General features: G+C 38.0%; 3 protein-coding genes across 4 annotated transcripts in view; 1 reads left to right on the top strand and 2 right to left on the bottom strand.

Moving 5' to 3' along the window:
* The window catches only part of LOC132157976 (uncharacterized), a 220,972-nt gene that overhangs the window by 47,874 nt on the left and 150,679 nt on the right, over positions 1 to 22,419 (bottom strand). The gene's annotated exons all lie outside the window — the stretch shown is intronic.
* Positions 3,026 to 5,858, top strand: LOC132158993 (uncharacterized). The gene is made up of 5 exons (XM_059568638.1): positions 3,026 to 3,179; positions 3,375 to 3,441; positions 4,665 to 4,946; positions 5,213 to 5,515; positions 5,611 to 5,858. The coding sequence occupies exons 2-5, from the start codon at positions 3,384 to 3,386 to the stop codon at positions 5,856 to 5,858; spliced, it is 891 nt and encodes a 296-aa protein (XP_059424621.1). The 5' UTR covers positions 3,026 to 3,179; positions 3,375 to 3,383.
* The window catches only part of LOC132157971 (thrombospondin type-1 domain-containing protein 4-like), a 60,496-nt gene continuing 47,581 nt past the window's right edge, over positions 9,505 to 22,419 (bottom strand). Inside the window, exons 9-17 of the mRNA XM_059567208.1 lie at positions 19,286 to 19,412; positions 17,692 to 17,964; positions 16,147 to 16,276; positions 15,504 to 15,708; positions 13,285 to 13,458; positions 13,003 to 13,179; positions 11,042 to 11,221; positions 10,821 to 10,965; positions 9,505 to 10,753 (exon numbers count right to left, since the gene is read on the bottom strand). Coding sequence (XP_059423191.1) covers positions 10,623 to 10,753; positions 10,821 to 10,965; positions 11,042 to 11,221; positions 13,003 to 13,179; positions 13,285 to 13,458; positions 15,504 to 15,708; positions 16,147 to 16,276; positions 17,692 to 17,964; positions 19,286 to 19,412 — 1,542 coding nt within the window. The 3' untranslated portion in view covers positions 9,505 to 10,622. The remainder of the gene's footprint in view (positions 10,754 to 10,820; positions 10,966 to 11,041; positions 11,222 to 13,002; positions 13,180 to 13,284; positions 13,459 to 15,503; positions 15,709 to 16,146; positions 16,277 to 17,691; positions 17,965 to 19,285; positions 19,413 to 22,419) is intronic.

Raw genomic sequence — 22,419 nt, 5'->3', positions numbered from 1 at the left:
GACGGCGCGTTGCTTCTTCTCGTGATCCAACGATGCGTGAGCTTCGCTGAAGAGATGAAAAATCAGGTGAGTCAGCCTTTTCGAGCTCCCTTTATAGGGCTAGGCCACACCCGTTTCGGCAGGAAGTGGCATCGAGGGCGCGAAGTGCCCTCATTGGTCTGATGTTGCATCAGCCTGCGCTCGATAGATTTATGCAGTTGCCGCAGAGCAGCCAATGAGCGAGCGAGCCGTCTCGCCTATGGCTGTATGCTGCTGCAAATGCGCTTTACAATATTTCAAAATTAAGGATAATTTTTTGCTTCAGTGTATCGTGAAAAGAGACTTTTCCCGCAGCGTCTTAGCTAAGACGCAGTACTCGTTCCCTCTTTTAGAGAGAACCGAGGTTACGTTAGTAACCGAGTACGTTAACCGTGTCAAAAGCAGCGGACAGATCAAGCAGGATAAGTACTGAAGATTTGGATTCCGCTCTTGCCAGTCTTAGAGCTTCAACAACTGAGAGCAAGGCAGTCTCAGTTAAATGTCCACTTCTGAAGCCAGATTGGTTGCTGTCAAGGAGGTTTTTGTGTGTGAGAAATGTAGAGACTTGGTTGAACACAGCTCGTTCAAGTGTTTTTGCAATGAAAGGAAGAAGGGAAACTGGTCTGTAGTTCTCTAAAAGAGATGGGTTGAGGTTGGGTTTTTTAAGTAGTGGAGTTATACGTGCCTGTCTAAATGATGAGGGAAAAACACCAGTGTGGAGGGATGTGTTGATGATGTGAGTGAGTGCAGGTACAACTGCAGGAGAAATGGCTTGAAGGAGATGAGATGGAATAGGATCAAGCGGGCAAGTTGTAGGGTGATTTTAGCATGAGTTTTGAGACTTCTGCTTCAGAAAGTGAAGAGAAGGATGTAAATGAGTGTAAGTTTGCTGGTGATATGAGCTTGACTGATTGTGGTGTGGAAAATTGTGCACTAATGTGTTTAATTTTATTAATGAAAAACGTTGCAAAGTCGTCCGCTATTAGAGATGAAGCAGGAGGGGGAGGACAAAGAAGTGAGGAAAATAATTTAAAAAGCATGCGAGAGTTAGACGAATTGTTAATTTTGTTATGGGAGTATGTCATTTTAGCAGTGGAGACATTAGCAGAGAAAGAAGATAGGTGTGACTGATACATATTAAGGTCAGTAGTATTTCTGGATTTGCACCACACCCTTTCAGCAGCTCTAAGCTTAGAACGGTGTTTGCGTAGAACATCAGATAACCAAGGGGCAGAAGGGGTGTTACGGGCTGGCCTGGAAGATAAGGGGCAAACAGTGTCTAAACAAGATGTAAGAGTGGAACAGAAAGTATCAGTAGCACTGTTAGCATCCAAAGATGCAAACAGTTTAGGGGAAGGAAGTGAAGATGAAACCATTGCAGAAAGCCGGGAGGGTGAAAGTGTGCGTAGGTTACGTCGAAAGATGACATGTGGAGGGGTAAGTGAAGTGTCAGGGACCATGCTGAGGTTAAGAGTGATCAGGAAGTGATCCGACGTGTGCAGTGGAGTAACCAGAACATGATCAGTAGAGCAGTATCGTGTATAAATAGGGTCCAGTTGGTTGCCTGATTTGTGAGTAGTACTAGTTGACACTCAAGAGAGGCAAGCAGAGTGTGGAAATCAGCATACAGAGGTTTATCTAGATGGATGTTGAAATCTCCAAGCATAACTAGGGGAGTACCATCCTCGGAAAAGGTTGAGAGCAACACATCTAATTCATCCAAAAAGTTACCCAGTGGTCCTGGGGGTCGATAGACAACTACAAAATGTATTTTAAAAGGGTAGGTAATGATGGCCTGAGGGTGAGGACATTTTCATTTCTGGGTGAACTATTCTTTTAACAGACCTTTGCTGGTGCCTTCAGGTCCTCTGAGTACCATACACTCAATAATGCTCCCAAATGGCTCAAACGTCGTCCTCACGTCCTCATCAGACTGCTGCTTTCCCAACATCCCCACAAACAACTTTCTATCCTCTAAAAAGAGTGAAAAAGGGAGAAATGGTCATGATCCATTAATTTAGTTTCATGACTTTATTTATGAAGTGTGTGAGTTGTAGTACCATCAGTCTCCAGGAGAGAAAGAGATGATCTGGTTGTAATATGAACTGTGTGTTGGTGTGTGTTAGTTTGATGACACAGTACTTGTAAGGCCCAAATGTCTAATACAACACTGTTGCAACATGCCTCTGAGATCATCACATCTCTATTCCTAGTATTTATCTACAGTAATTGCACATTGCTCTCACTGTATGGCAGGCCGTTTTAACATCTATTGTTTAAACTGTATTGGTATAAAACACTGAAACAGAAATCTCATCTCTTGTCTTTTGCTGCATTACTATTTAACATTGATTGCATATTATTGAGATAAGCTACTAGAAATATTACGAGGGCTTACTAAATTTGGAATTAATTAACTTTTTTAAATTAAAAGCACTTGTATTGATATTTTCTAGTAAAAGAAAACCGATTGGTCACTTTCATATTACATTGTATTATTTAAAACAAAAAGTGAAAGTAACATACAAATGCTAAATTAACAATTTAAAATTAACTATACTGTTTTTTTTTTAGTCTACAGTAGTCTACAGGGGGAAGTCGTGGCCTAATGGTTAGAGAGTCGGACTCCCAATCGAAAGGTTGTGAGTTCGAGTCCTGGGCCGGCAGGAATTGTGGGTGGGGTGAGTGCATGTACAGTTCTCTCTCCACCTTCAATACCACGACTTAGGTGCCCTTGAGCAAGGCATCGAACCCCCAACTGCTCCCCGGGCGCCGCAGCATAAATGGCTGCCCACTGCTCCGGGTGTGTGTTCACAGTGTGTGTGTGTTCACTGCTCTGTGTGTGTGCACTTCGGATGGGTTAAATGCAGAGCACAAATTCTGAGTATGGGTCACCATACTTGGCTGAATGTCACTTCACTTTCACTTAATTTTAATTTAAATGTTCAAATTTCTTGCCATAGCTCTCTGGGAGGAGCTCTCTCTCACTGTATCTCTCTGTCTAACACAGAGAAAAGCGGAAGTAAAAGACAAATCTTGTTGTTATGTGCTGAAATGGCATCATAACAAAGTTTTAAACCTTTTATGGTCATTTTGAAGGAAGAAAACCCACTCTTTTCAGCACTTGGAACTTCCAATTGTTGCTGCTGTGTGCTTTTGCAGTGAGCTGAACTAAATATTTGGTCTCGCGTTATAGAGAGTCACGGTTGTTTTCACCTGTAAATGCGTCATTACAAACAGAAGACTGTGATAAATCTGCAGTTAATCTTAATGACCAGCCCACAAGTGTAATATTTATCATTGCATTTTTGCATTTGAAGCTGAGCACAATGACTGACATGCTGATATGGTTTCAGTGCATCATAATGGAGGCTATTTGGAATTTGATTTTGACTTCAACTTTTATAGTTGTACTTTATGAAGGTAGGAAACTTTTTTTTTTTTGTCTTTGCCTTTTTTTTTTATTTAGGTTGATTGTTGTGCTTTTATACAGTATAATTAATCACAGCCATACTGATGTTCAGTACTAAGGCACTATACTGTACTGTATATTTCATATGTATTTGGTTGAGTAATAATTTTCTTCCATTTGAAATGCATGCATTTGTGTCTGCATATCTGTTCACTATTCAGTGTTTACCTTGCTGTTTGCAATAAATTCCCAGTGACACTTAGTAATAATCTACCTGGTCTCATGGCATAAATGCACCTGGGTGCACTTTTTAGCGAGACAATTTTTTTTTTTTTTTTACAAATAAGTACATATCTCTTCTTTCCAAAATAAATGAACACTACAGGCAGTAAAACTTTGAAACCTTTTATACAGAGTTTCGATGAATAAAGTGTATATATCACCTAATGACTTCAAAACAATATTTATATGCTTGGAGATTTGAAAACTGATGCCTTGAACGTTATCGCACGTGTTTTCAGAGACGGTAGGTTTGTTCAGTAGCTCACGAAGTAAGGACATGTACTTGAGAGGTAAGGAGTGCTGGTACAAATCCCAACAATGCAGTTCAAATCTGCTTATAAGGAAGTTGAAATGGCACGGTTGCATCAGCTAATGCGTTTTTATATCAGTTTTGCATTTGTTAACACTATCATAGGTTTAAGGGATGGTTTTGGTGGAGGGCATATTTTCAACACTATAGAGCATTAACTTATTTGAATTCTGAACCACCGCAATAGTGTCCGGTATCTAAAACGCTGTTGCACAAAAGTGCACAGAGGGACATATTATTATGAGACCAGGTTGGTAATCACAGCAAAATTACAAGCAACTAACCCTAAATCAAATATGTTAACACACTCTTATAAATAAAGGGTCCAAAGGGATGTTTATGGCAGCAATGCTAAAAAAAGAGCAATTTTTGGTTCCCCAAAGAATATTTCAGTGATCAGTTCTTAAAAGAACCAGTTCATTATTAGTGTAAAGAGCATTTCAATCATCTAAAGAACCTTTTTCCACAATAACGAACCTTGTTTTTGCAACGGAAAGGTTCCACAGATGCCAATAAGGACCCTTTATTTTTAAGAGTGTATTAAAATTATGTAGTGCTTTTTTGTGTAAATGCAATGTAACAATTTTTTGTAACCAAATTCCCTTCATTAGAGTGTCTGTCTCTTCTGTGAATCTGTTTCAGGAGCGTTCTGCCAGAGTATTCGGTCTGGTTTTGTGTTACTAAACCAACCGTACACATTCCCCGGTAACGCCAGCGGCTGTCATCATGCTGAATGGAGAAAGATACCAGACACCACTATCGCCACATACAAAAACCATGTGTGCATGACTGCCAATGGTCTTGAGGAAGAATTCACATGTGAACACAACCACCTGCTTCTCATATCATCACAATACACTGACCAGGGCCCCTATGAGTTCATCTGTGATGGGGTTAAAACGTCACTCATTCTGGATGTTTTCTGTAAGTCTTTCCTATTATCTGATTTATACACTACCAGTCGAAAGTTTGGAATTATTGTGTTTCTGGAAGATATAGGAAACAGCTATTTTAAATTGCAATAATATTTCACAGTATTATGTTTTTTACTGTATTTTTGATTAAATAAATGACACTTTTGTCAAAATTAACCTTTTGACTGGTCGTGTATAAGAGAGCTACTTACTGAAATAAGATCATCAGCTCATAATCATCAAGTGATTTTGATTAAAGTCATGTTCCCTGTATAGATGCTCTAAATGAGAGTGTAGAAGAAACGGACAACATCACTCTGAACTGTTATGCGCTCAATGCCAAAGATGTGATGTGGCTGCATAACCACGAAAGTGTTTTGTACTACAAGATGGATGGATCTGTGAATCCTGGCAAAGGCTTCGAGAGAAGAGCTTTGCTGGCAAAGAACTGCTTCAAAACCGGCAATTTCTCTTTGACTATCACTCGTGTTCGCAAGGCAGATGCTGGATTATACCGTTGCTTTGTGGATAGTGAAACGGTTAAAGGAAACCCACACGCCTATGTGCTGGATGTGAACGGTAAGACATGGGAAACTTGATCACATTGTATCACGTTTAATTTTACCAGTCAACGTTTTGTGCATAATCCTGATTCTGTGGTTTGATTCGCACAGAGAAAAACTCAGATCAAGGAGACCAGACACACTCCAGATGCAACGAAGCAATTCTGATCTTTCTCACTGTAGTTTTTGGGTTCATCTCAGTGATAAGTGTGGCATATTTGATCAAAATAAAACTATGTGATTGTCAATCTATTAGCACAGCTTCACCTGTCAGTGAGAGTCAGTCGGTGGTTACTCATCCTGTTCAGGAGAGCGAGTCCACGGGAGAAAAGCCTTCCAACACCAGGCCTATTTTGTAATCTGGTGAAACGAGGCCTGTGAAGATACGGTCAGCTAGGCCTGTTACACACTGCAAGAGAAAGAGCTTTCACAACATTTCTGCTGAATAATAAACTGCAATCAAATATTGATTTACTGGGGCCAACTTTGATTGCTGTGAATTGAATTCACTTGAGAAGTAGGAGCACATTTACATCCAAACAGTAATGAATGTAAACTATCAATTTTACAGTTTTTCTCAGTCACTTTGGTGCATTTCTCAAATCAGAAATGAAATTTTCAAAACTACTTGTACAACCTCCACATCATCTAGTCATTTATACACATCATAAAACCAGTTTCTCATTCTTTTGAACAAGTTGCGATTGCTTTTGTACATTCATGCAATTAATTACACACATTTATCTGCAGTTTCCTACATTATCAGTTGCTCATGTCATGTCACTCAAAATGTATTATTCAGTTTTCTGTGCAATCGTCTTACCCCTCAAAACATCTAATCTTTAGTTCATCGTATAGGTCATAAAATGCAAAATGGTTCATCTAGTTGTCATAAACTGCCAAGCACACTTTTTATTTTTGCCAGATCACTAGTAAAAGTGTAACTGGGAATTCTATCCAGTCTCTTTCAATCAATATCCCACATACAGTTATGTGTAAATTTCTACTTTTGAAATGGATATATGGCGTACATAAGCATATTGCATACTGTTCAAAACATTAACCGTCATCCAAAATGTTGCCATAGTTTACATCAGAGCATCCCTCCAGAGTACACTGTTATATTGACAACATTACTAAGCAATTTGACTGTCTTATCCGTAAACTGTGACACAAGGACTTGTTATTCGATGGCACTGACATGTTCATTTCCACAGATATTTATTTTTGAGAGATGAACTAAGGATTTTGAGCAGGAGACTGGCTTTTGCAGGTAATCCATGGTGTTTTGCTATTTGTACGAGTTGTTTTGAGAAATGCACTTACTGTTTTACAAATCTCAAGAATGATTCGAGAAATGTACCAATGCGATTGAGAAAAACTGTAAACATTACTCACTCCAGTATTAAGTATTTCTTTACTGTAAAAGACTATTTTTAGTGGTTTTAGTGTGGATGAAAGAATGCCAACATGTTATTTAGCAGCAAATATGTTTGTTATATTTCCTTGCAGTCAGTGTTGTAGGCTTTGATTAATTTGCTGTCGCAGGGACTTAACTTAATAAATTTAATAATAAACTGTTAATAAACTGTTCTTTTTGTCATATGCATTTCATATGTTTTTTTAATGTGTACGGCTTTATATTTGTCGAGAGTGTTACTTGTATTAATTGAAATGTCTCATCAAACCTTTTTCCAGTTGTGTTATAATAGTGGTTTTTCTGATGCTGACTGAACTATGAGGTTGTATCAGCAAACCAATGGAAGGATTCGGATTAATAAAGTGATAAATAAAATACATTTGATCGTAAGCAAATGGTGTTGTTTTAAGTTTACACACATATGCCCAAACAGTTTTCAGCATTAATGATGATTTGCTGCTCTAGAAACATTTCTAATTATTAGTCTTGATTAGACTGATTCCTGAAGATCATGTGACACTGAAGACGAGTAATGATGCTGAAAATACACTGAGATATTCACAAAGATAAAGAAAATGGTTAATTTAAATTTTAACATTTCACAATATAATTATATTTATGATCAACTCAATGCAGCCTTGATGAGCAGAAGATCTTTAGAAATCTTTATAATAAGCCAAATAAAGATGTATAACAGATGATTTACCTCTCTCCCCTCACTGTCTGCAGGCTTCACTTGAATGAGACGGTTCATCTAAAAAATAAAAATCAATACAAAGAATTCAAATTACACATATATAGACTAATAAAATTAAACCACCATGACTGATGTCACAAGGTATGGGAGAAAATATTAATAATAATACATAAAGACCATAATAAATATATAATGCAAAGATAGAGAGAGTTCTTGACATAAATGAGATGTAAAGAAAATACAGAGAAAGAGGAAGACTAATACAGAGCATTCATTAAGTGTATTTAAAATCAACCGGAGTGATCAAATAAAGCACTGTCTTATCTGTTGACAGTGTGTGCATGAATCAGACATACATAATCATAGATATTATTTGGTAACACCTTTTTATTTTAAGGTGTCATTGTTATACATAAATTAGCACTAATTTACAAACAAAATCAGCTAGAAGTACACTGATAATCCACCACAATAACACGGGTGTCAAATACAGAGTGTAACATAAAAGACTCCAACATGATCATAATCACAACAAAAATAAGACAAATAACAATTTAATCAAATTAACTCATTAAATATGATGGGAACCTCTATTTTCCCTTATACTGTGGCTTGCATTTTTACCTCAACACATATTTAATATCTTAATTTATTTTTACTGCACATAGTTTATATATATATTATATATATATATATTATACATATATTATGAATATATATATATATATATATATATATATAAAACCTAATTTCATTTTTGCAATAGGCCTATAGCCTACTATAAATGGCAAGGTAACTTATAGTTAACAGGTTTCAAAAGTAATAGTGCACATGCTTTTCTGCTGAAATTGCAAAGCTTTTTATCAGAGATTTCATGTATTTTATTTCAGTTGATTTCATCTAAGGCTGTGTCTGAAGTCAGTTGTAGTAGTTCTTGTGTTTCTCTTTTCTTCAGTGATTCTGTTTGTTAACAGCAGCTGTTCATCACTAATTAACAATCAGCACTTAGTTAATTACTTAATTACTTGAATGCAAAGTTTTAAAACTTACATGGTTTAAATCAAGGCAATCTGTTTACTCAAACGGTTTGAGTTAAGTTTACTTGTCGGGTTTTACAGTGAACTATCCATAAGAATGTTATGCAAATTGACACCCTAAGATAATGAACTATATATATTAACCTTATTTATCCTGCCTATTATTAATAAAAAAAAATGTAGCCTAATGATCAGTGTGTTACACTGTTGCTGCAACCAAAACGGTGGGACATTTTAACCCTTGCGCTCTCACTCGGAGCCCCTTCACCCAAATGCGCCTGCTGGGATGTGACAGGTTTCATACATTTACTGTGAAAAGGTCACCATCTGCCTCCAGATCCAGAGCCCTCCTCTTCTCTTCTAAGGTCACACATTAAGCACGGGCACATGGCCTGCTAAATCATCTCAGACAGGCCTGTGTTCTTGGGTGAAGATCTACCTCTTTCATCTACAGATGTTAGGAACACAGTCACTGTCCTCTGCTGGAGAGACTGAAGCATTGCTATCGAGTGATATAGAGGCGACGATAGAAATACACTATCATTCATTTACATTATATCATTATATAGTGTTAGTGTAGCTAAAAAAAATAAAGTTGTATTAATATTTTTCCAATACAGTGATAAAAAAAAAAAAAAAAAGATTTGTGAATGTCACTGCATTTCAAATATCATTTGTATATAGATGATGCTAGAATTTTTTATCCCATCTGGAGTAATTTGACTTACTGTGCAATTATCGTTAACCTTTATGAAATAAAAACAATGTTTGAATTAACATTTAGGCGTAGTTAATGATATGGAGTCATCAGTTACAGCACTGGAACTTCTGCATAGATGACAAAACAGTAGTCTGATTTTAGGTTTGTTTATTATGAATAATAATTGTAAGATCTGCACACACTGTTTATTCCATAACAAAGCAACATAAATGTATAGCAACAAGTTGATCTTGAATTTTTCAAAGACAACAACTGATCCATATAAGAAAAAAATAAATTATATGTATTTTATCATAGATAAATAGCTATGTTTCCTGTTTTATATATAAAGCATCTTTTTATTCTTCTAAAGACTATCTGCTACCTGTCTAAAAGTATGTGATAATATACATAATATACATAAACTCTCAGACATGAAACACACACACACACACACACAAACACACACACACAAGGACTGATATACATTCAGACAAAACCAACCTAAAGAAATAAAGACTGAATCAAATAAAGAGAGCTGATCATGATGCTAATCTTCTCTTTATAGCTTAATGATGAACTAGATTCATAGTAGATTTACAGGTTTCTGTTCACACTGCACTCAAATACGATCTGTAGGACTGACTGTCAGCACTAAGTGTGCTATTTTTAGACAATCTGGGCACTTATGCTGGAATATTTATGTCCTTGCTGAAGTACTGATATCTTAAGGGCCATTTAGAGGACTGAGACAAGGCCAAAGGTTTTTTTTGAAAGGGGAGGATCAATGTGTACGTAAAAATGTATCGCTGCTCACAAGTTTTATGCAATAAGTATATAATTTTAATTGGAAAATCATTAGCTTTTTTTACTTTCTAACAAAAAAATTATGTTTTTAGTGCTAATGCAACATACTTAGGAGCGAAGGACACACATTAGGTGTGTACTGATGCTTTATCTGCGTGTTTTATCATACTTTAGTCACACAAATAAACCTGGAATGGTTGAGTATTTGACAGGATAGTGTATTAAACACTCATCACCAATGGGGAAAGAGCTACTGTCAATCATTTGAGCCTATGAGTCCATATGTGGTAACATTTTCAAACTTTAAAGGGATCCTGATCTCAAGTTGGAATTCTCTTTTGGAATTCCTTTTGAACCTGAATGGCCTCTGATTGGCTGTTTCTTCTGATAGAACTGTGATTGGCTGAGTTTTGGCTCTGATGGTGAATCTCTGAACCTGATGTCTCTGTGGCTTGTGCAGGGTTAGTGTCTTTTGGCCCGCTGAGCACTCTGGGTGCAGGACGCACAGCAGGCGGTCTTATAGTAAGAGTAGACGCAGAGTCGAGCCTGGACCACCATTACACAGTTATGTCTTCTGTCCTTACAGTTCTCATCTACAAAGAGAGAGAGGGATTATAATCTGAATCATCGTACAGAATGCAAAAACCCTCTCACACACACCTTCGAAGGGACTGCAGGGTATGGTGTTGCAGGAGCGCTCATGGGCAGGTCTTGAGTCCAGATCACAGGCTGTGTTGTGCTGTTTGTCTGCAGTGAGACACCGCACCTCCCGCGTCTGCACCCCTTCACCGCAGGACCGAGAGCACTGGACAGACACAGAGAGGAAATCAGAGACAGCAGAGGAAGAGCAGATCCTGCAGGACAGATGAAGCCGTCCTCACCGTGCTCCACTCGGTGGTGAACCACTGCGGTGTGCAGGGCTGCAGCTCACACGACTGCACGGGAGACGGTTTCTCCAGGTGTGAGCACTCACTGGCAGCGCTCACGGTGAAGTCACTTCCTGTCTTCCTCACGCAGATGATGTCCCTGCGCTGGGTGCCGCTTCCACACGCTGCGTTACACTGCTCAACAGAGAGAGTCCAGAGACAGAAGGTGTAAGGCTGAAGCAAGGCTGCTCTGTGTCTGCTTAAACTCAGTGTAACGGCACATACATGCCACTTAAGAAGCGCTTTATTGCCACCTTTGCAGTGTAAACTTGGCAAGAGTGACCATTGACAACACACACTCATGACAGATTACTTGCCTATTCTATTCTATTCTATTCTATTCTATTCTATTCTATCCTACTCTGCTCTATTCTTTATTTTATGCAACTTTACTCATTTTTCCCCAACATTATTCAGTTCTATTTTACATTGCTGCATTCTGTTTTCAGAATGTTCTAAGATAATTATTCTTTATAATTCAATGAATTTTATAAGTATTATGTTGTTCTTCCCTTTATTATTATTTTGTTCAATTTGACACTGTTCTAGATTTAACTATTCTATTCTATTCTGTGCAGCTTCATTTCCTTTGTTTTTTTTATTGCATTTCATTTGTTTTATTTAATATTATTACATTTCATTAGATTTTTCTTTGATTATTTTCTATTCTACACTATTCTACACTGTTGTTGAATGTTCTAATGGAATTATTTAAACTTTATTCTAATTGTATATTCTACACTATTCTATTAATCTTTATTCTAATCTATTCATCATTCTAAATTAATTTTGTTCTATTAAACTATATTCTATTATGCATTGTTCAATGCTTGCAATTAATTTTGTTCTATTTAATTTTAATCAGTTTAATTTGATGATATTATATGCTTCACTATTCTATTTTTAGAATGTTCTGATTGAATTATTTTAACTTTATTGAACAATGTTGAATTGTTCTACATTTTATTCTTTCCATTCTATCTATCTGTACTCTATGCAATATTATTCCATTCTATTCAATTTTATTCCATCCAGCTTTTTCTATTATATTTTATTTAGTTCTATTTACATTTATTAGGTTTCCTTTGATGTTATTCTGTTCTACATTATTCTATTAAAAAATAACCATTCTATTTGACTTGTTCTGCTCTACACAGTTATTCTATTCTAAATTGTTTTACATTTAATTTTATTCAATTCTATTCATTTTTATTCTGTGTAACGTTTAACTATTCTATTCTCCATTGGTCAATTATATTTTTTGTCCTACTTAATTTTGATTTCTTTTCTATTCTATTCTATTAGATTACATTCTTTGACTTGTTCTATTCTTCACTTCATTCTTTGACTTTTTCTTCTATTCTATTATATCATATCCTATCCTCTTCTATTCTGTTCTATTCTCCACTTAATTCTTTGACTTGTTCTTCTTTTCTATTCTATTCTATCCTATCCTATTCTGTTCTATTCTCCAATTCATTCTTTGACTTGTTGTTCTATTCTATTCTATAAGACTTCATTCTTTGACTTGTTCTATTCTATTCTTTACTTCATTCTTTGACTTGTTATTCTATTCTATTCTATTCTATCCTATTCTATTTTGTTCTATTCTCCACTTCATTGTTTGGCTTGTTCTTCTATTCTATTCTATTCTATTCTATTCTATTCTATTCTATTCTATTCTATTCTATTCTGTTCTCCACTTCATTCTTTGTCTTGTTCTTCTATTCTATTCTATTCTATTCTATTCTGTTCTCCACTTCATTCTTTGTCTTGTTCTTCTATTCTATTCTATTCTATTCTATTCTATTCTATCCTATTCTATCCTATTCTGCTCAGTTCTCCACTTCATTCTTTGACTTGTTCTTCTATTCACTATGTTTGCTGTATGTTAGCTGCAGGCAGATGGCCCTTACCTGTCCCCAGGGTCCGGTGTACCAGAGGTGGGTGGGTGTACAGGGGCCCCCGTTACAGGCCTTCATATCAGCCGGTTTCTCCCCCCCACACTCCTCTCCTCTGTCTCCTCTCCTGCCTCCGCCGGTCAAACACACCACCTCTCTCCGCTGGACGCCCGGCCCACACGTTGCAGAGCACTAACAGAGAAACAATCATCCACATCGCTACATAAATAAATCGTTTAATCAAATCACCTTTTGCCAAACCAAGTGCAAGCATGAATCTGACTGGTCACTACTCACAGTGTTTGTCCAGTCCGTGAAGTACCAGTTCGTGACACAAGGACCCATGTGACAGTCCTCTGTGTGCTGTGGGCGGAGCCTGTCACTGCACTCCCTGTCACTCACAGTGTTGCCATGGTCACTGACACAGCGCACGCTCCGGGATCTCTTTCCCACTCCACAATCCACTGAGCACTATGGGAAACAGACACGTTCTCACACACACACACACACACACACACACACACACACACACACACACACACACACACACACACACACACACACACACACACAGACAGACAGACAGACAGACAGAGATAGATCAAACACGGCTATGTGACCAGACTTAAACACACACACACACTTACAGACTAGAGCAAAACCAAATTTTCTAAATCAGCTAGTCAGTAGATTGGCTCATTAACTCACCAACTAACTAATCAGTCTTGAGGAAGTCCTGATTTTGGATTCATCTGACCCAGATCAAATACTTTTCATAAGAAGCATTAACTCAAGAAACAGCTTCAAAGAGAGCAATATGAACAATACAGGGGTCTCAATTCTCAGACTCATTTTTAAAAGTTGGACTATTTTTAATATTAAAAATGCAATGCTTGTGGTGGCCTTAAGCTTTATGTATTCTTAGGGACATTTTTGCATTTTGAATTAAATGAAATAAATTTGAATAAAAAATTGAATTGAATTGAAATAAATTTATCCCCCCCTCAAAGTGATCAGTGCTACTACACTAGTGGCGAGATGGATCACAGAACTTATCACGGATCCGTGGTTAGATTAAAGTAAATTTTATTTTAAAATGCGCTACTTTGGCTGGCTCTGACACGCAGCCTCTCTGTATTCAGACTTGCTCAATGTCCCACCCACGGTGCTATCTGATTGGTTACACCTCACGAGTAATAGCCTATCAACACTTGCGAGACGGTTGAAGCCGGTGATCTGTCGATTTATCCTACGCTATCAGATTTTCCTACCTCCCATTAAAACAGGGGGTAGTACAATTCCGCTGTAGTACAATTCCGGTCCGCTGGGCAGTGGAGTTGCTAACTTGGAGACTTTGTCGCTTGTCGCATTTTTGGAAAAAAGTTGCTAAATCTAGCGACTTTTTGGACAATCATTATTTAGTCTCCGAGACACTCTGGTGCTGCCGCACGAGCGCGAGCCTCTCTCTCTGTATCTGCTGTGTTCAGCGAGCGCAGAGAGGAGCAGCACTTTCAGTTTAAAAAAAAAGATATTCTGTTGCTTCTAACTCTATTTCACAAGCAAGTATAGCCGACATCAGTCACAGCACAACCACTGATTTTATAATATGTGTATTTGATTTCATTAGTGCAGATTAATGTTTGAGAGCTGGTTATGTAGTGGACCGCATTTCAGTCATTATAATATTCATTCCGTTGTCTGACAACAGGCACATTAAAATATAGTAATAAAAACTGTTTTATTGAGAATTAATTTAAATTGCTCGGGAGCAACTAGGGGTTAAGTGTTTTGCTCAGGGACACATTGATGTCTCACAGTGGATTCGAACCCGGATCTCTCACACTAAAGGCATGTGACTTATCCACTGCGCCAACACCACCCACAGACTGTTAAAATAAAAAAACTAAAATAAAAAAAAAAACTAAAATAAAACTCCTTAGCATTTTGGATATGGATTTTTTTTAAATAAAAAAACAACAACAACACAAAATCTTTTAGTATGTGAACAAACCAGCATTCAAATCTCCATTTCCCAAAATCTACTGGTAATGAAGGGGTGGCAGTGGCTCAGTGGTTCATGTAGGTTGTCTACAAACCAGAAGGTTGGTGGTTCAATCCCTGGCTCCACCTGATCAAGTGTTGAAGTGTCCTTGAGCAAGACACCTAACCCCAGCTGCTCCTGACGAGCTGGATGGTGCCTTGCATGGATGACACCGCAGTCGGTGTGTGAATGAATGGGTGAATGTGAGGCAACTTGTAAAGCGCTTTGGATGACCATGGGGTCTGTTGAAAGTGCTATATAAATCCAGTCCATTTACCAATTTGCAACCATAGTGGCTTTTGGGAAACGCACCCCAGGACTGATGTTGGTTAAAAAAAAAAAACAACAGAGTTTAATAACAACTTTTATGAGTGGGTTCACAATGCAAACTGTCTAACAAAAAAAACAACAACATAGCTGCTAAAATAAACTAAATAACAGTACATAAATAACCTGTAGTGACCCTTAGTCTCACCGTGCTCCAGTTGGTGCTGATCTCCCAGCGCGAGCAGACGTGTGGGTGGCAGGGCTGCGTGGCGTTGGGGCGGCTGAGACTGGCACAGCGCTGAGGGTGAACCATGGTGGAGCGATTCCCAAAACTCTGCCTGCACTGTATGTGACGCTGCTGCACACCCCAGCCACAGGAAACACTGCACTCCGACCACACGCCCATATCCCAGCTACACACACACACACACCCATTCAAAAGTTAGGGGTCAGTAAAATTTTAAAAATGTTTTTGCATTAAGCCTTTTCTGCTCACCAAAACTGCATTTATTTGATTTAAAAAATACAGTAAGAACAGTAAAATGTGAAATATTATTACAACTTAAATTAGCTGAATATATAATATAATGTAATTTATTTCTGTGCTGCACAGCTGTATTTTCAGCATCATTCCTCCAGTCTCCAGTGTCACATGATCTTCAGAAATCATGAAAATATGATGATTTACTGCTCAAAAAAAATATTATCAATGTCAAAAACAGTTTTGCTGTTTCTTTACGGTCCCTTTTATCAAATTATTGCATGAATGCTAAATAAAATTATTAATTCCTATAAAAAAAAAAAAAGAAAAAAAAGCTGTTTATCCCAATCACACACACAGAGTTACTCACAACGGTGGACAGGGATGAACGTTACACAGTTCCTCCTCCGGCGCAGGTTTGGTTGCAGAGTCACACCTCCGCTCATGGACTTCCTGTTCTGTGTGTCGACTCACACACACAATCTCTCTGTACTGAGAGCCTGAATACACACAAACACATATGCACACATCAAAAAACAAGCAAACACACATAGTACAGCATTTTTAGAGGTGAGTGGTGTAAAATGGCAAGGTATTCTGGGTAGTAGTTTACACCATCAAGTCTCTGTGATCATCTCATCTCTACATATTGCTCGGATTCCTTGTATTTCCCCCCTCTTTTATAGAAATAGCTTACCAAAGAATAAAAATAATCTTCAAATTTTCTTACCTCAGGTCATCTGAGATCAGGATGCATTTGCTTCTTTATCAGATTTAGTGAAATGTAGCATTGCATCAGTGTCTCATCAATGGATGCTCTGCAGTGAATGGGTGCCGTCATGATTTAAGAGTCCAATCAGATGATAAAAACATCACAATAATCCACAGCACTCCAGTCCATCAGTTAATGTCTTGTGAAGCCAAAAGCTGTGCTTGTAAGAAACAAATCCATCATTGATGTGTTTTATCAAGCACTGTTTATAGGCCAAAACAAATGTTGATGTGAGAGACATCAGGAGATGGACTTTTTCACTGAAGGAAGCATTATTATATATGCATTTGAAGTTAAAAACATCTTAATGCTGGATTTGTTTCATCTTTTGTCTTCTCCAGGTGTTAACTGATGGACTGGAGTGCTGTGGATTACTGTGATGTTTTTATCAGCTGTTTGGACTCTCATTCTGACGGCACCCATTCACTGCAGAGCATCCATTGATGAGACACTGATGCAGTGCTACATTTCTACAAACCTGATGAAGACACAAACTTGGATGGCCTGAGGATGAGCACATTTTATAAATATTTTGGTTGAACTATAACTTTCGGTGTTTGTTTAAATCACTAACTCTAAATCTGAGCAATAGTAATGGTGATGTTTGCCCGAGCAAACACCACTTACATAAGAGCACAGTGTGAGTCTGCAAGTCTTTAAACACACCATTGGGAGGTGGCAGAGAGCAAATTCACACTCGGCAAATCAGATTAATCAAAACCAGTGGTGAGCGACTGAGAAACCCCTCAAAAACACACACAACCCTACAGAGAAACTGCCGAACAGTTTGGCACATGTAAGCCCTGTTCCACAGTGCTTGGCTTTCTTCATGTCAGTAGGCAATGAGTTCATGTTCACTGAGTGTTTCCAGCTCTCTTATTACAAAAACACAGCATATCCACCACTTCCACTCTGGATCACAGGTTTAAAGAAGAGCTCTCAAATCAGTAATGTGTGTTGTCAACTGCTGTAAAATCTGAAGCACAGATCCATGCTGAGTTGAACCATGGATTTACAATGAGAGCCAACATTCACAATACAGAATATGTAGTCAGTAAGATTTTTTTGGTAAACATTTTGTCTTCAGTGTCACATGATCTTCAGAAATCATTTGCTGACTAACATTTTTGATAATTCTCTGACCTTTTCCGCAGGTAGCAGTGCATTCTGTCAGCGCACCCCTTCGCCACACGAACGCAGGTTGATTGTCCAATGGGAGGTCCGTTCTTGGAGGGATTCGAGCATTCCGATTGGGTCCTAAGCCCTGTGGGCGGGGCCTCTCTTGTGGCCATCGATCAGATACAGAGGAAGACGATGATGAAGATGAGGAGGAAGGGAATGAAAATGGAGGTGAGGAGGCAGAAGATGACACAGGAGGAGCAGCAATAGGATTCTCCACTGCCACTGAGAAGCCACCTGAAACACAGAGAGAAGCACCCTCAAAAACTAGTGCCTACCTGTAACTGAATGCTGAACTATTACTCATGCTTTTAAAAAGAGTAGCCTACTTAATACAGAAATAAACAGAGAACTACATGTAACATTTTTCAGAACTTAATTGCATGTTAATGGAAATAAAAAAATGCATTATAGTTAATGCATTAAACTACAGTTAGCTGAACTATTGAGTGCTTTTTTTATTTAATTAGGACTTAAGTACATATTTACATGTAATTTCATAATTCTATTGTCTTGGAAATATGATGAAAGCATTACTGCTGAATGTACTGACAAGCATTTATGGTAATCTAACATTTACCTTAATGCAATTTCTATTGAATAGTGTATGTCATGTATTTAAATTAATTTGTAATTACACATTTGTAATGCACTTAAGTGTTCAGTCATGAAAGTGTTTTAAGTGCACTTAAGTGGACCTTTATTTCATTAATATTACTATATTATCTGCAAGTAGTTTTAAAAAATGCACTTTTAAGATTTGACACTATGAGTGCACATTCCATGCAACTAAGCACACTTCTTTTGAAATGTTGTGCAAAACATGTGGTTAAGTATTTGTTTTGCACCTGTGCACTGCTAACAGCTGCTGTTGCTCATGTATCAGAAATCCTCATACTCTCATTAAAATTGTATGGCAATTTACTACATGTGTGAATATCCTTTAGGATATTCTGTTTTCTTAGCAACATGCAGCGTCAGAAATAAATAAAATGTCACTGATGATGTTCCCTTTTAGTTGGGATACTGCATCAGAAGGTAACCTTGCTGTCTGTGTAGGGAACAGAAGCAAGACAGTCTCACTAGGTTTTGATTCCAAGATGAAAAGACCAGTTTAAACCAGCCTGTGGTGTGCTGGTATTAGCTGGTTTAAGCTGATTTAGCTGGTGTCCTAGCCAGTTTTTAGCAAGGCTGGCACAGAATTAAAGCCTAATTCATGTTTTTTGCCTCATGTCACACACTCACTGTGATCCTATTCTCATAAAACCTCTGTTAAGTATCAATTTCTGTTGCCCATTTCACACACACACACACACATACACAGACACACATACACAGACACACATACGTTCTCCTGTAATGACATTGAAAGGTTTCAGCGGTGGCAAATAAGTGATGAGAGAAATAAGAGAAGACTGCTCAGTGAAATATATCTGCATGGCACACATGTATAAACGCTATAAATTTAGAGTGAGAGAGAAGATCATCAGGAGAGAAAAATAGAAACGGTGGGTGAGAGAGAGACTCTCTGTGACAAGGAGACTGTAGGAAAACTCACTGATTTCTCGGACCGCTGCCCGTCCTCGGTCTCTCTCTCTGTGTACTTCTCTCTCTCCGTCCCTCCGTTTCTCCACTGGGATGTAATATTCATAGTCTATGCCTGGATTCTGCCTGTGGAAAATAATCTACAGAGAGAGAAAGAAACAGCAAAAAAAAAGTTAATAAACTCCAGCATATGGTAACGTCTCACTCCATGACCGCATTCCAGTTAGTATCGGCTGTATTTCACTGATGCACAGACACTCAGAACACATTCCTAACACTCACACACACCACAGTATGTGGACAGTCTTTCTCATAACATCTGAATGAACTTAAAGCTGAAGTATGAATTATGAACTCATCGTTTTTCATCAAATTCTTCCAAAACGAAATCATCAGAGCTGTGCTATCCATGCTGTGACTGTGTTAACAACCAACTCTGACTGACACCCAAACTAGACCAACACTGAAGTGTAAACTAGTATCATCAAACTATCAAAACCACTGCCACATAAACTAGACCAATACTGATATTTAAACCACTAGTATGACTAAAAAAACACTAGCACATAAACTAGACCAATAGTGATACTTAAACTAGTACGACTGCCCAAACCACTGAAAGCTAAACTAGACTAATACTGATAGTTAAACTAGTACGACTGCTCAAACCACTTACACCTAAACTAGACCAATACTGATAGTTAAACTAGTATGACTGCCCAAACCACTGACACCTAAACTAGACCAATACTGATACTTAAACTAGTATGACTTCCCACACCACTGACACCTAAACTAGACCAATACTGATATTTAAACTAGTATGACTGCCCAAACCACTGACACCTAAACTAGACCAATACTGATAGTTAAACTAGTAAGACTGCCCAAACCACTGACACCTAAACTAGACCAATACTGATAGTTAAACTAGTATGACTTCCCAAACCACTGACACCTATACTAGACCAATACTGATAGTTAAACTAGTATGACTTCCCACACCACTGACACCTAAACTAGACCAATACTAATAGTTAAACTAGTATGACTGTCCAAACCACTGACACCTAAACTAGACCAATACTGATAGTTAAACTAGTATAACTGCCCACACCACTGACACCTAAACTAGACCAATACTGATAGTTAAACTAGTATGACTGCCCAAACCACTGACACCTAAACTAGACCAATACTGATAGTTAAACTAGTAAGACTGCCCAAACCACTGACACCTAAACTAGACCAATACTGATAGTTAAACTAGTATGACTGCCCAAACCACTGACACCTAAACTAGACCAATACTGATAGTTAAACTAGTATGACTGCCCAAACCACTGACACCTAAACTAGACCAATACTGATAGTTAAACTAGTATGACTGTCCAAACCACTGGCACACACACTAAACCAATACTGAATTTAAACTAGTAGCAATAAAATATCACACCTAAACTAAACCAATACTGATATTTAAACTACCAGTATGACTAACCAAACCACTGACACCTAAACTAGACCAATACTGATAGTTAAACTAGTATGACTGCCCACACCACTGACACCTAAACTAGACCATTACTGATAGTTAAACTAGTACGACTGCCAAAACCACTGACACCTAAACTAGACCAATACTGATACTTAAACTAGTACGACTGCCCACACCACTGACACCTAAACTAGACCAATACTGATACTTAAACTAGTACGACTGCCCACACCACTGACACCTAAACTAGACCAATACTGATAGTTAAACTAGTATGACTGCCCAAACCACTGACACCTAAACTAGACCAATACTGATACTTAAACTAGTACGACTGCCCACACCACTAACACCTAAACTAGACCAATACTGATACTTAAACTAGTACGACTGCCCACACCACTGACACCTAAACTAGACCAATACTGATACTTAAACTAGTACGACTGCCCACACCACTGACACCTAAACTAGACCAATACTGATACTTAAACTAGTACGACTGCCCACACCACTGACACCTAAACTAGTCTAGTACTGATAGTTAAACTAGTATGACTGCCCACACCACTGACACCTAAACTAGACCAATACTGATAGTTAAACTAGTATGACTGCCCAAACCACTGACACCTAAACTAGACCAATACTGATAGTTAAACTAGTATGACTGTCCAAACCACTGACACCTAAACTAGACCAATACTGATAGTTAAACTAGTATGACTGCCCAAACCACTGACACCTAAACTAGACCAATACTGATAGTTAAACTAGTATGACTGCCCAAACCACTGACACCTAAACTAGACCAATACTGATAGTTAAACTAGTATGACTGTCCAAACCACTGACACCTAAACTAGACCAATACTGATAGTTAAACTAGTATGACTGCCCAAACCACTGACACCTAAACTAGACCAATACTGATACTTAAACTAGTATGACTGCCCACACCACTAACACCTAAACTAGACCAATACTGATACTTAAACTAGTATGACTTCCCAAACCACTGACACCTAAACTAGACCAATACTGATAGTTAAACTAGTATGATTTCCCACATCACTGACACCTAAACTAGACCAATACTGATAGTTAAACTAGTATGACTGCCAAAACCACTGACACCTAAACTAGACCAATACTAATAGTTAAACTAGTATGACTATCCAAACCACTGACACCTAAACTAGACCAATACTGATAGTTAAACTAGTAAGACTGCCCACACCACTGACACCTAAACTAGACCAATACTGATAGTTAAACTAGTATGACTGCCCACACCACTGACACCTAAACTAGACCAATACTGATAGTTAAACTAGTATGACTGCCCAAACCACTGACACCTAAACTAGACCTATACTGATAGTTAAACTAGTATGGCTGCTCAAACCACTGACACCTAAACTAGACCAATACTGATAGTTAAACTAGTATGACTTCCCAAACCACTGACACCTAAACTAGACCAATACTGATAGTTAAACTAGTACGACTGCCCAAACCACTGACACCTAAACTAGACCAATACTGATAGTTAAACTAGTATGACTTCCCAAACCACTGACACCTTAACTAGACCAATATTGAATTTAAACTAGTAGCAATAAAATATCACACCTAAACTAGACCAA

Source organism: Carassius carassius, chromosome 15 (genome assembly GCF_963082965.1).
Source record: "Carassius carassius chromosome 15, fCarCar2.1, whole genome shotgun sequence".
NCBI lineage: Eukaryota > Metazoa > Chordata > Actinopteri > Cypriniformes > Cyprinidae > Carassius > Carassius carassius.
Note: the sequence above shows the minus strand (reverse complement) of the source record. Positions and strands in the feature narration are given on the sequence as shown.